This window comes from Atta colombica, unplaced genomic scaffold, assembly GCF_001594045.1.
Source record: "Atta colombica isolate Treedump-2 unplaced genomic scaffold, Acol1.0 scaffold100, whole genome shotgun sequence".
NCBI classification, from domain to species: domain Eukaryota; kingdom Metazoa; phylum Arthropoda; class Insecta; order Hymenoptera; family Formicidae; genus Atta; species Atta colombica.
Genome location: NW_017259185.1, coordinates 345,300 through 360,791, shown reverse-complemented (window position 1 = coordinate 360,791; position 15,492 = coordinate 345,300). Strand labels below are relative to the sequence as shown.

Sequence of the window (15,492 nt, the reverse complement as noted above, 5' to 3'; positions counted from 1 at the left end):
TATATATATATATATATATATATCATTATGTAAATAAAATAATTAGTAATGTTTTTAATTTTTTGAGAATTAAGTAATCGATTGAAATTTAAAATAGAATCGTACAATTCGTTGTCTTATGTGTGAAAAAAATTACGATTTTTACTCACCTTCATATTCGTGCTATATATAATATATTTCCTTCATGTACATTATATCGGCGCATCTTTTTACATCTTTATTTGTGTATAATCCTTGCGGTTATAAAAATGCAATTTAATTACGAAATGAGTATAAAAATTCATTTGATAAACATTTTTTTATCGATAGTTATTCAAAGCTCCAGTTTAGGCGATAACAACATCACGAATAAAAAGCGATATTTGTCAGCGGCGTACCTATTTGACTTTATATCAATGATTATTGCTGTCATATTCGATCACTTCGAATTTATCGACCAATTACGACATGCCGTTAGTTCAAATATAATCTTTTTTATTATTAATATTATTTTCATTTGCTTCACTCATTTCAATAAACGTCATAACATTGCAAATCATGTAATTATATTCCAATCGATGATTCTATTTCTGTGCTGTTCTTAATAAAATTTGAAATAATATAGAAACAAGTTCTTCAAATTTTCTATGAAATCTTTTATTTACGTTTCAACATTATATGCGTGAAGCAGACAAAAATTTCGAAATGGAGTAAGATCGCGATTCGCGTACGAGACGGAAGGGAGTGTTACATTTATAAATCGGCGGAAAAAGAACGAAAGGAAGAAAGTCGCTTAAAAAAAGTGAAACGCTATTTAGGAATATAAAATTTTTCTTCGTGGAGAGGTTGGGAAAAGCCTAAGTTCGCCGCAACTTCCTCCTTAGCGTCTCGCCTTCGACGCCTGCGTTTGCTTCCTATCATGCATACGCTTGCAAATCGGAATGTGCCGCTCCGCGGCGGACCGATTGAACTTCCTGCCGCAGTGCTCGCACTGAATGTAATCGCTGGTATCGCTGGGCGGCGGTGGCGGTAGATCGCTCAAATTTTCACCTGCCGCTAATCGTGCCTGCGTCTCCCTTGCGTAGCGAATTGCGCTGATAAATTCCTCATGCTTGCGCCGCCAGTCCGGTTTGATTTCCGGTTTCTTCGTTTTATTCTGAAAACAGAAAAAAGCGCATAAATGCTGTTATCTTCTTTGAAAAAAACAAGCTTGGATCGAATCGAGTCTCGACTTTCGCGAAATAAATTGGATAAATAATTCATTGGATTAATTTTTTATTAAAACTTGATATTACTGATATTATATCGAAAAATTATAACTTTCAATCATCGATTCTTTTTGAAGAAATTCTATTTCTTGATACCGACCTCTCGTTTAGCGAAGCCTTTCTTAACGAAAGGTTCGAGTTCGGTTCCTCTGACTCGGCTCATCACCGGATCGAACTGCTTCCTCTTCTTGGTTGTCGTTTTCATGCAGATTTCTTCGTGAAGATCGATTCGATTCTGTGCAAAGCTACGTCCGCATGTTTTACACTTTACCAAGCCCTTCCTGTCATCAATTAATAATGCGAATAATTTTAATAATTAATCTTTACGTCTGTATTTAATATTAAGAAATAATATGAAAGTTTTTAAGTTCTTATTTTTTTCTAATATTTTATAATAGAAATTATATTAAATTCTATAAAAATAATGTTCACATTTCGTAACTGTTACTACTGCTTATCAAAGTGGCATTTTTTCTCTGGCACAAATATAAATTATAAAAATTATAATTTTAATGATAATTTATACATACTTTTATTTGACATAAAATATTTTCTAAAACATACAGAGATTATTGGAAAAACTTACGTGTCGTTAGTTGCATCTTCGTTGAAACTTGCCGAGTTTGTAAATTTGCTATTACTGGAAGAAGGTTTTTCTATAATTTTACCTCTATTTTTACCCCCTCCTTTCCCTATTCCTTTCCCTCTTTCACTTTCCATTCTTTTCGTACTGGAATCTTGAATTAAGTTAACACTGGAATTCGACGATGAGGTTGGCCGGCCTGAAGCACTGGAAGCTGTCTGTTGCTTCTGCAAATAAATAGATTGCATATATAAATTGAATAAATATAAATTGCATAAAAATATACGTCTGTATATATTTTTATATTTGAATTTATATTTGAATACATCCTAAAACGTACGCATTATGTAAAAATTTTTTGACTGAATAATTTGTTTTTCAATGGCGAAATAAAAATTTAGGTTACTAAGGTTAACATAATTATACCTTATATAATTTAATTTAAATTTATTAATTGCCCTCATGAGTTCTTTCTCCCGAATTCAGCAATTAATATGCGAGTTTTCTTCTGATTTTTTGGCAGATCATATCTGCCAATTGATTCTGATTGCAATTGTTTATATTGCAATGGAATTGGAAATAAATTGCATGACCGTGAGAAGATTATAGAAATATGATTAATATTTATTTTGCACTAGACTGGTGTTCTCATTACTAATTCATTTAAAATACATAAAATTTAATATTAACATATGTTAATATTAAAGAACGTTTTTAGACTTGTGCAGATTTTAATTTGATTTATAGATTTATAAGAGAGTAACATGAAGTAAGCTATATTTTACGTTATACTTGTAGCGATCAATTTCAATGATACGAAAATCTAAAAATGTATTATTTCGCATCACTTAGCTCATGCAATAAAAACAATAAAATAAAAAACATTCGTGTATCGAGTTTTAAAAGAAAAAAAATAACTCTTACGTCGTTAGAAGATTTTTTCATCGGTGATTTTTTCGACATCATGTCGTCTTCTTTCGATGATCGATCGTCGAAGTCGACCATGAAGGCATCGGATTTCTTCGTGGATTCGTTCGGCGAACCGTTTTGGAGAACGATGCCGTCAACTGTATCGATCGTTCCGGTTACTTTACTCCCGCTCGAATCCGCACGTTTTGTTGATCTTCTCGAAGGTTTCACTTCTTGATTCCTCGATTCTGTACGCTGATTCTGTTTTCATGATTACAATTTAACGAAAATAGTTAATCTGTAGAAAAATTTAATAGTAATGAATAAAAGTTGCGTTTTACGTATATAGATACAAAAAAGAAACAAAAAAGATAACAGATAGAACTAAAAATATTTAAATAAATGAAAAAAAGAGAATAGAATAAGATTACCTTCATTACAAGGCAATCTTTAATGATTTAATTGATTTAACCCTTCGACTATATTTACCCCACTTAATCCTAAAAATCTTTGTCAAACAATTCAATCTTCTTACATATCTATAAAGGATTATTTTTATTAAAATATTCATCCTTTTTTATATGAATTACGACATTTTGGTTCTTTGAATTTAATTAATATCTTTTAATTAGCATCCGTTAAGTGGGCTTTACAAATCCAGTGTTACAAATTTTGGCATCAGCTTCGGAAGTGATTAGTGATTTTTTGTAATTGTACTCACCGTAGGGGCAACATCAGGACTTTTTGAGGGGGATGAAGGAGTGCTTCTTCTTGTTGTTCGCGCATTCATTTCGCGCTGCTTTATCGCAGCTAAATCGGGACTCGGGCTCTTCGTGATCCTGGATACACAGGATTTAATTTTAGTCAGTCTCGCGGGATCGGTCCTGTTTTTTGCTGCATCGATTGCGGAACTCGATCTCTTCGCATCGACATTCTCTCGCGAGGCCGAACGCTGATTTGCAATCGCTGACCTCGATTCTTCCGTAGTGACTGATTTATTTCGTTCGCTATCGATCAATTTCCGAATATCCTCGATGGACCGCAACGGTTTCACGGAAAACGTAAACGTTTCTTCCGATTCTTTTGTAATGTCGCGATCGAGACTTTTGGAAGACCTTATGTTTGAGACTGTTTCGTCTTTACGAAATCTTATATTTACGAAAGAACAATTTTCAGCCTTCCGCGCTTTTGTGCAACTCAATTTTGGCAATTCTTCTTGAAGCTCTTTCTCTGAATCGGATTCAAACAATCGCCGCTTGCACGCTGGTGATTGAATTTTCGTAGATCTCTGTTTGCTTTCAATGGAACTTCTTGTTGGTCTCTTAGAGGAACGAGTCTCCTTTTTAAGAATCCTTAAATCACTTTTACGCACGACGTTTTTAGTTTTCAGATTTTTACCAATTGGAGATTTCAGCGTCGATTTTAAAATCGTATGATCCGTTACTTTACGAGAAGGGACTGTCATTCCTTTCGAATCGATTGATTCTTTAACAACTTTTTTTTGGTCCATCGTCTGCAAAGAGATATCTGGAGATGCCTGGAAGTTCGTCAAATTTGAACATTCAAATTCCGCGCCTATGGAATCAAATCGTCTCAACGCTGATTCCACAGAGTCCATCCTTTCGAGATTTTTTTTATATTTGTCCTCATATTGAGTTTTAGAAAATTCACTTACAATATTCTTCGGTTCTTCGGTTTTACATTTTACGCTCATTTTATTGAATTCCGCCAATTTGTTCGCGACACTCTCGCGTTTGCGGTCTTCGACGGTATATGTCGAAAATTTGAACGTGGAGCTTTGATCCGTTTTCGCTATGATATTCTGGGATGAGAAAATCTTCGGAGGGTAGATGCCACGAGAAATTTCAGCTGTTTTCCGTAAAGGTAAGACTCGTGGTGAAACCTTAGACTCTAAGTCGTGCCGCCTGCCATATTTTCTCGTCGGAAAAATCGTTTTCTTTGAAGTACTCGAGTTCATCGGCGTAGTTTCGCGAAGGAAGACCCTTTTGCTTGTAATCCGATCAGCAGAGTTTGAGCGAATAATTTTGCTATAATCTTTGCTTTCTTTAGTCAAAGCAGTTTTGACTACCGTTTGACACTTTACGCCGATATCAGCGTCAACTTCATCTACCGATATATTTTTATCTTCATGTCCTTCTTTTCCTCGATTATATTTGTCGTTTGTAAACAAGTTCCTGTCCTTTACAACACCCTGCACTAGTCGCGCAGATCGTAAACTTTGCGGTTGATCAACTTTTGTGCGTGCTCCTTTGGTCCTCCTCTCCGCGAAGTCGTAAAAAATCGGCGAGACTGTATCGGGATATTTTCTCATCTCAGAAACATCAGATGTTACTTTCGGACTGCCAACTGCTCTATTTTCCGCAGAACGATTTCGCATGTGAATCGGAGACTGAGAACTCGCGCGCTGTCGGTCTTCACGTTTCGTGGATTGAGTCACACTATATTTAACTTCATTTTTTGTGGATTGTTTCCGCATTTGGGAAGATATTTCATCTATCTTGTCTTGATTTATGATACGCCGAGAACTTCCGCTCGTAGGATTTAAGCCGAGCTTATTCAAGCTGACATTTTTGTTCTCTCGGCCGCTTTGACGACCCATGAATGTTTTTTCGGAGAAGCCTCCCTTCGATTTGAAAACATTTGATTCTAAAATGGACCCTCTTTCTCTATACGGTTTGCGAACGGGATAGGTGATCGAGGTTTTGAATTTCGCTCCACTATTGAACGATTTCGTGTACGTTCCATCAAATTGTCGCTTCGATATTGGACTTGGCGCTTTTTGCAGTTTGTCGCGTTCAATACGATGATCCGTCATAGTAATCTCTTGAATGTCCATGTCAACTTCCGTCGGAGTGATACTTTTGCAAGAAAATTCTGGCGTAGCTCTTTTCCTACCTTCGATAGATGGTGATCTTGCTGTTTGGACAGAAGTTTTACATCGATTTTTCGATTGATTCCCTCTTGCGGAGATTCGAACATTTGTGTTACGTTTCGAGGGCGACTGACGAATCGAGCGCTGTTTTCCATCTTGAGACTTCATAAATTTACGGACCAGACCTGCTGACTGGAAAATATTATCGAATTCCAAACCGTACTTGAGGTTTACGATCGAGCTAGACGATGTCGCGGAGGTCTCCGAGATTTTCGACGATCTGCGAGTTTTTGTAATATTGCTGAAAACATCGGTTTTCTTCAAAGCCTTTTTCACTTCATGTTTAGCAACTGAAGGACTTGAAGTATGTCCATCTTTCGTAAAACTACTCTTTTTATCAATCGGAGATTTTATAGGTCGCTTATAAGAAGTATCTGAATTGCGCTGATTTAATAAATTTTTAGTAGAATTTGATCTCGATCTTGGTTCTATCAACATCGTTGTAGTGGATTTTTCAGACTCTTTACAGAAAAATTGTGGACTCGCGGAGCGTTTGTTGCGCATAACTTCAGACAATTTAAATCCACCGTATTTCCGATCGATATTCGTAGTGATTGCAGATCGTTCCTTGGTCTTTCCATTTAACAGTCTTGGAGTTGCGCTTCGCTTCAATACTTTTCGATCATATGACGATCTAGGTTCACCAACTTTGCGATCAATGCTCATAGTTGTACCAGATCGTTTGGATTCTCTACAAAAGAACTGCGGACTTGTGCTACGTCTTATGAATATTTTTCTATCCGATGTCAATGACTTACATTCATTACTTCTCGCATAAATTTTCGAAGTTTCCGCCTTTGTAGCTTCTCTTGAAAAGAATCGTGGACTTGTGTTTCGCTTGCTCCATTCGGACGATTTAGATCCGATAGTTTCTCGATCGATACTCATAGCTGTTTCTGGTCGTTTGGATTCACGACGGAAATATTGCGGACTCGTGCTTTGTCTTGATGAAATTCCTTTGTCATTCCATATTGATGATTTAGATTCACTCATTTTGCGAGATTGTTCACATTCACTGAGAAAGAAACGCGGATTCTCGCTTTGTTTCATTACTATTTCATGATCGTATGACGGCGATTTAGATTCCCCAGTTGCACGATCGATACTTATAGTCGTAGCGGATCGTTCGGATTCTTTGCAGAAGAATTGCGGACTGATGCTTCGCTTTTTAAATATTTTTTCTTCATGTAGTGATGATTTAGATGGAAAAGATTGTTGATCAAGACTTGTTTGAATTTTCTTTTGTTGGAAATCGGTCATATCTCGTTTCTTTATTCCTTTGCTCCACTCAGGAGATTTGGATTTAATACTTTCTCGATCGGTACTCATAGCTGTTTCGGATCGTTTGGATTTACGACCGAAATATTGTGGACTCGTGCTTTGTCTTGACGAAATTCCCCTGCCATTCCATGCCGATGATTTAGATTCATTTGTTTTGCGAGATTGTTCAGATTTACTGAGAAAGAATCGTGGACTTTTGCTTCGTTTCATTACTATTTCATGATCATACAGCGATGATTTAGATTCGCTAGTTGGATGATCGATGCTCATAGTTGTGGCGGATTGTTCGGATTCCTTGCAGAAAAATTGCGGACTGGTGCTTCGCTTTTTTAATATTTTTTCTTCATACAATGGCGATTTAGATAAAGAAGATTGTCGGCCAAGACTCGTACTTGTTTGAACTTCTTTCCGATCAAAATTGGTATCTCGTTTTGTTGATGTTCCTTCGTTCCTTTCGGACGATTTGGATCCAATAGTTTCTCGATCGGTACTCATAGCTGTTTCTGATCGTTTGGATTCAGAGAAATATTGCGAATTCGCGCTTTGTTTTGACAAAATTCCTCTATCACTCCATAAGGATGATTCACTCGTTTTGCGAGATTCATTAAGAAAAAATGGAATTTTACTATGTTTTATTGATGTTTCTTGATAGAATAATGGTGATCCGGATGAATCAGATTTTCGGTCGATGCTCATAATCGTGCCAGATCTTTTGGATTCTCTACAAAGAACCTGCGGATTCATGCTACGTCTTATGAATATTTTTCCATCAGACGTCAATGATATGTACTCATTACATTTGGGATAAATTCTCGAAGTGTCTTTCGCCTTTGCAGCTTCTCTTGTTAAGAAGCTTCGCGGATTCGTGCGTTGACCGAGTGTCTCAGTACTCGAACTTTCCCGTCGTCTCGAGCTCATTTCGTCAACTATGCGAGTTCTAGTCGGCAGGGGACTGTTTATATTTTCGAGAATCCTTTGACTGCGCTCTGAGGTCAGGCTACTTCCGCTTCTCGTGCTGGTTGGGGAAGTTCCGGCGACCTCGCTCCATTCTCTAAGAACGCACAGTCGAGAAAGTAAATGTAGAACGACTTTGAAGCAGAATCGTTAAAAATGAGGCGTGCTTTTTCTTACAGCGATCGTCCTTATTTTTCGCCCAGCGCCCAAGCTAATTAGCGCTAGTTGTTTTTGTTTGTAGTGGACGTTGCGCTAGTTATAGTTTTCTCTCAGCCTGGTGTTAAATCTGCCCCGCGTGAATTGCGGTTAAATGCGACGCGTACGATGATAATTAAGCTTGGATGGTTTTGCATGTTTCCTCGGATCGGAACAGAGGTACTTGTTCACTCGTTTGCATACTTAGATTAATCAAATTAATTACTCTTCTCCGAATGCTCATTTATGCAATACGATTCTGCCAAATTAGTTATCCACCGTCTGTCCTTTTTTAAATATTCGTTCTAGTTTACGGCGATAAGGCGGGGGTTAGATAAACACATATTAGAACAAAAACGATCATGTGATATTATTATGCTCTTCCTCAGATCTCTTTTTCTTTTTGAACTCTTTGCGAACACATTGTTAGCGCAGTATTTGTAATAATCGAGGATAGCGATTGCAACTACGTGGCATGTAAATTAATTCTGGCAAGCAGTGGCGATTTGTTAGCGATTGTCGATGATCGAGATTCACAATTATTTATACAGCTACGTAAATAATAGATGTAAATAAATAAAATAAATAATAGATGTAAATATTTTACAATTCACTTTTACCGATAAATACACGCATTTATCTTGTAATTTATGTTGCAAGGTATCTGCAAAGGTTGAACTTACACAATATATTAATGAGATTGAATAGATATTTAAGATTTAAGAGTAGAATGCATTTATTGCTATTTCTAGTATAGTAGAAATATTCGAAAGAGTTTAACAATCACTAATTTGATAAATTAAAGCCTGCATTCTTTTAGAAGGAAGAATGCAGACTTTTATTCATAGAACTAATAATTGTTGAATTTTTTCAAATACTTTTACTGTACTAGAAATAATAGTAAATGCATTCTGCTTATAAATCTTTAAACGTTTATAACATTTAATATGAATATTTGTATTTACTTGACTTTATTAGTTATTAACACGTTGTGCAAGTTTGAATCTTTGCGGACAGTTGTATAGAAATTCAAAAACAAATGCACACATTCATCAATGAAATATGAATACGGGCTTTAATTTTTAATTTCAGGGATTTTTAATTTCATAACACATTAAAATAATCTCTTTAATATATTATATTATTTCACTTCTTCATTTAATTTCAATTTCAATAATAACATGAGAAACGTTCTTACCTGGAATTGGATTTTGTCGGAATCATTTGCTCCGACCGCTTTCTTATCACCGTATTGGTCGAAGTTGCCTGTTTCGACATGTTACTTCTTTTTGCATTCGCGTTCTTGAATCGTTCGAGTCGTTCTTCTGCTTGAGACAATTTCTTCGTAACGTTCTTCTTCGAGAGCTTGTCGGGCACATCCACCATGAGGTATTCAGGAAACTCCTCGCTCTCCAAATCGTTCCTCACTCGATGCTTCAGAGTCTCGTCGAACCCCATTAGATGAATCTTCGCCATCATACGATTTCTCTCTACCGTCTCCTGATCCAATGTTTCTTCTTGCTGCATACAAGATATTAACACACAGATAATAAAAAAATAACAATAATCCTAAAACGTGCTCAGCAGAGTAACTGCTGCTTTGAATAAAATTATATACTCAAGGGAATACTCTTTCCAACTCTTTTAATTTTAATTTTGTGATTTTAGATATACACTGAGAAAATTGTCTAGTCGAATTAATTAGAATTCTAATTGAAAATAGACGAATCAGAATTTTCTGATTAAATCTATTAGAATTCTAATTGAGATAAGGACTTCTTTCCTAAAAGATTTCAGAAAAATTGTTCTATGTAGGACGCAACATCAAATTAAAGATTAAGCAAAGTATTGACATTTCACGCGCAGCCAACCTCATTATCAGCTTCATGACGATAATGTCCATTGGCGAACGTAGTGATGCGATTCTCGACGCCGTACTCGTCTTCATCATCATGACGGCGTATGGACGGGCCAAACGATTCGCGAATGATCTCTTCATGGTAAGAAACAACAGGCTTGCCAACGTTAACGTTGCTGTTAACATCCGCACGCGACACGCGTTTCACGGACTGTCGATTCACCGTCACATTATCATTCTTCTGCGACGCCATGCCGTTTGTATTCGCTTGCTTTCGCAGCTTGTTCTCAAGCGGTTCCAGCGGATAGCTTCTGTCGATTCCCTTCACGGTAGTCTGCCGTCTCTCGTCGAACATTTGCCTCACCTGTACAATAATTAAAGCTTGAGCAAGATTTCAAAGAAATCTTTCTGAGAAATTATACTCGAGATAGTCTAAATTTGCAATTTAAAATCCCATTTCTTTGCGAAAGAAATAAAAAAATGGCATTTATATTTCTAAAATCACTTCTAGAAACAAATCAACGTACAATAAAACAAGTTTATAGATAAACTGGTTTTTTCACTTACCTTACCACCTTGTGAGGTCGAGGTCGTATGGGATGCCGTCGTTGTTGCGGTTGACGCGGTTCTGATCGGACCGGAACCATTGGAACCGGCGCTACTTCGCTGTACGACCTGGTAGGCTCTTTGCTGCTGCTGGTCGTACAGCTGCAGCAGCTTCTGCTCCTTCTCCTGCAGCTGTTTCTGCTGGAAGCGAGCCTGTATCATGGAATAATTTGCTTTGAGCATCGGCATATCACCGCGCAGAAATGCGGGCCGACGTTGCCCGCGGTTGAAACGTCGGCTCGCATGCGAGAGGTGCATGGTATCGCGGCAAGCTCTACTTGCAGGCTATAGGAACGATGCACATACAGGCACCGGCGCTGCCTCATCGATTCACCTTTAACCTACATGCAAGGGGGGTTAGTAAACTCATTATTATGCTCAAGCAGCTCGTTCGTCTCTTAATCCTGCGCCGCCCCGACGTTTTGGCTCTTTTACTCCCAAGGTGTATATTATTAAAGGTACTACTCTTGATTGTAGAGTTGTAAACTCGCACGATTATTATGTAGCCGCGTTAAAAAGATAAAGTCCCAATTGCATTTATAAATCGAGTTGGCAAAAAAATAGATTCGTGCTGCTATTCGTTCTGTAAATTGAAATTGATTTTTTTTTTATAATTGTATTGATTTAATTATAATCGTATATTGGAAAAAGAAAGATTTTTCCGATGGGGAAACTATAGATTTAAAAAATGTGATAATATAGCATTTGAAATATACGTTTTCATTGAATATTATAAAGAAGTAAATTAAAATGGAACGATTCTATATATTTCTTCAATATAGAAAAAAACGGTTTTGCTGTAATATCTAAATTTAGCAAAATATAGAATTAAAAATAGTTTTGTTGTATCACCAAAATAATTATGTAAGACACTCAAACTGATTACTAGTACGTCAAATTGCTTTTTGCAGCATTGCTAATCATTCTTGAGTTTCTAATTATTTTAATGGTTCCACAAAATTATTTTCAGATCTATATCCTACCTAAATTTTTAGATACTTGAGCAAAATCTTTTCGTGAAGATTTAATTTTGTTGTTCTTTCAATAAAAAAAATTATGTTTTTATGACATAACGGCCTAAAATACATTTGTAACGATTGAAATTTTGTATAAAATTCGTTTTGATAGAGCAAGGATCAACTGCGGTTTAATAATCATGCAGCACCTCCTAATTGCATATCCCCTCGATGATTGCATCGGCAATCAGCCGCGCCACTAATTGATTCATTTCTAATGAACCCGCCATATTGGACACTTTGCCTCTGTATACCATGCAGTTACAAGCATAAACTCATAAATTCAACGCAAAGATCATTGATAATAATAATATGTTAATTGAATTTACACTTGTAATTTTATAACTGGCAAATATGCTAGAAAATGTTTAGATGTATATACATACAAACTGCATTAAAATGATATATTGAATTCTAGACAACCATCTTACAATATGTATATTTATTTAATGTTAGATTAATTCAGTATTGCGAAGCAAAAATATTTTCCAGGTATAGGAAATAAATTCCCTAACCACAGAGAGTTAAATTATATGCATTATTGTGACTGTATAATAGGATTATCATTATTTCTTTAACCCAATAAATACCTGTAATGTGTTGCATTGGTAAATGGTAATTCACGCTCGCGAGATTATAACGATATGAATTGTAAACATGATAGCTATATTTTCATTGTATTCTAGTTAAATATAATTCAATAATGATTCAATCTGTTAATAACTGATTGCTAATAAAGAAATGACAAAAAAGATAAAAATAAATAAAAAGATTTAAATGGCAGGGTTAATTGCTTAAAAATAGATAATATGTGAATTGCATTTCAGAACTGCGCTCGTTTTATACATGCGATAAAAGCGTATGCGTGGTTTTAGGAAGGATCATGAATTGGGTGTCGATTTAAATCGCCTGGGCGCACGCGGACTACCCGAGTTTCGTGAAGTCGATGACTCCGACATACATGACCGTATATAGAATAGCGATGTTCCCGTTTCTCCCGCATACCTCACTTCGCAGTTTCTCCTTTTCCAACTTCAGGATACTGTCTTACGAAATGCATGACGTTGACCCGCTTTAATGATACGATCACCTACTTGCGTTACTTCTCTGTCTTCATTTAAAACGTGCTCATTAAACAATAATTTTGTATTGATACGGTGATCCTGATTAAAAAAAAAATTATGGTATTCATTCATTAAAGACACAATTGAATTTGAAAAATTGTGAGAAACTAATAAAGAGAAGCTAATAAATTTTGGACTGCGGACTTGGATTATTTTTAGATCTTGTTGTATCTTGTGACACATTTATTTCATTTTTTCATTTTTTTATTATTTCATTTTCGAAATTTGTATCGAGAATCTTGAAATCAATGTACCATAGTCTCCAAATTAGGAAACGTAGAATCGTGTTCCGGAGCCGCCCATGATGTTTTCATGTCCATGGAGACTCCGCGAGTGCTCAGCTGTTGCGACCGGATATGCATTTCTCTTTGGGTTCTCAGTTCTTCCGAATGTCATCAGTCTTGTGTTTGTTTTGAGAGTTCCCCACGTAAACTCTTTCACATTGAAAACTCGGGCACGATTTCATCCAATTACAAATCATTTATCTTAATTTTTTCAAGCAGTTCATAGATTTATAATTTTATAGAGTTTGTTGGTTTGCAATGTTGGTTCACATTTTTAATTTACTTTTGATTAAGCCTTTTTGTCTTCTAAACTTTTTACAAAAATTTAGAAATAAAAACTATGGTTCGTGCATGCACGACATGTGCTATTTTAGGTCTAATATAGAATTTCTAAAAAAAAAATGAAAAGAAACTTTTTGTTAAAGTAGTCATACAGCCTACTTGTACTGACGATAAATAGAGGTTGCAATATGAGACGATATGTCAAGTTCACAATTTCTTCTTCGCCAACTTTATGAAAGAGAGAACTTACGTGTTTGAAGCAACTTTCAACGTTAAGGTTGCTTATCGATATCTTAAAAATTCGCGTGCGATGGAAATACTTTCCCGATGTTATCTTCAAATGTCTTTATAAAAAAAAAATAAATTTCTCTTATCGTAACATGTTAACATCTTCTGCACTTAATAGATATATTTTAAATTATTTTATTCATACTATTGTAGCAGATGCACATCTGCGCTGTCACGCAATGTATCTACTCCGTGAGTTAAATCCAAATTTAACTTTTTGAACGTGACGACGTGAACCTGTGATTTATTATCGTAGAAATTTGATAATCTCTGATCTCATTTAAATTTGCTTTAATTATAGAATAGATTAACTAGCTTATTATAAGATATTAAGAATGATCTTCTTAAATGAATAAAATTTTGCAATAAAAAATGACAATACAATTTTATTTTATTGAATTCATAATGTTAAATTATACTCATATGGATTTACTTTTAATACTTTCTGTAAGTCGCTCACTACTCCTACTGAATATATCATTATATTAATTAAATTGTTTAACAATGAAATTAAACAATTTAAGTAAAAAATCTATTATCTTCTTAAATTTGATTTATCATTTATTAATATATATGTTAATATAGATATTTTTACCTACAAATTAACCACAGAAATAGATTGATTTACATTTTGACACACATCGAAATTAAAATTAATAAAATATTATTTAACTCAAGCGATTGGATTACTTTTACATTACTTTTAAACAGTATAGACTATATACTTCAGAAAATATAATTTCAATTTTATATTTCAGAATTAAACATTTTCATTTTTGATTAAAATGTTCAAGCGTTTTTGCAGCATTATCATACTGTGATAGTTTATAATTTCCAGGATTTACTGCAATTTGTACTTGTTAGTGAATCTACCGAGGGCAATATTTCATTAAATCGATACGGTCGCGATAACGAGTAGGTACACAGAAACAACGTACAAAGTGATTCGATTTCATATTTTAGCGTAAGTGATATTTTCGCGAAAGATAATGTCGCAGCGTAATGTCGTAGATACAATACGCGTATCGTTCCTCATGTAAAATCGCGATCTAACACTCATGTAAATTTGCACGCATGCAAAACATGACAGCACACGCGTTCAATGTCAACACCAACCGGTGAAACGCATGTATGATACCACGCGCGAACGCAGTCGAACGTTTTCATAAACGATCATGTGGTTAATCGCGAAATGATTAATTTCGCGAAAGTTACGGAATACGGATTAGTCGGGGATGGATAGTTCAATAATCAGTTCAATAATCAGTACGCGCACACTGCAACGCCGATAGGACTGCAGCACTGTGAGTGTTACCATCACAACTGTGTTGTAAACTACAATGTGCTGACATTGTGAAGCATAGGGCGCATGTCCGTCTAATCTAAGCTATCCACCCTTACGACAGTGGATGATAGTCACCACTATCGTTGGGCGGACGATCGAAAAGGCACCTATGTACACATACCGAGCCCCAAGTGTCGATTTACATCGATTCGTTTTAATAGTTTAACATTTCTTTCCGCTCCTACCTTTGCGGTAGGTGACGTAATCGAGAAAAGAGCGGCTAGACGTACAAAATCTCCAATATACAAGCGCGCGGATTTATATACAGGATTTATGTACAGGATACAAGTTGCGTAAAACGTGACGTATTGCATGCTCTAGTGCGATACTAAAATGCTTTTAAGAAAAGTTTAAATGATATTTTAATAATACATTTACGATAGCGGTTTCTCCAAATAACGCGACGTGACGTCGACAGATTTTTAAACGAGAAATTAGATATAATAAATATATCTAATTTAAAACATATTGTCACATCTTTACAATTTTGTTTTAACATGCAATGTTTACAAATTTCTTGTTTAAATTATTTCAACATTTAATACCAAATTAAAGCAACTCTATCTT

At 35.5% G+C, this 15,492-nt stretch overlaps 1 protein-coding gene across 1 annotated transcript in view; it reads right to left on the bottom strand.

Moving 5' to 3' along the window:
• Positions 1–156: 156 nt before the first annotated feature.
• LOC108686162 overlaps positions 157–15,492 on the bottom strand; it is a 28,350-nt gene continuing 13,014 nt past the window's right edge. The window contains exons 3-10 of the mRNA XM_018191304.1: positions 10,548–10,739; positions 9,994–10,344; positions 9,321–9,643; positions 3,461–8,024; positions 2,755–3,000; positions 1,834–2,057; positions 1,348–1,528; positions 157–1,135 (exon numbers count right to left, since the gene is read on the bottom strand). Coding sequence (XP_018046793.1) covers positions 860–1,135; positions 1,348–1,528; positions 1,834–2,057; positions 2,755–3,000; positions 3,461–8,024; positions 9,321–9,643; positions 9,994–10,344; positions 10,548–10,739 — 6,357 coding nt within the window. The 3' untranslated portion in view covers positions 157–859. The remainder of the gene's footprint in view (positions 1,136–1,347; positions 1,529–1,833; positions 2,058–2,754; positions 3,001–3,460; positions 8,025–9,320; positions 9,644–9,993; positions 10,345–10,547; positions 10,740–15,492) is intronic.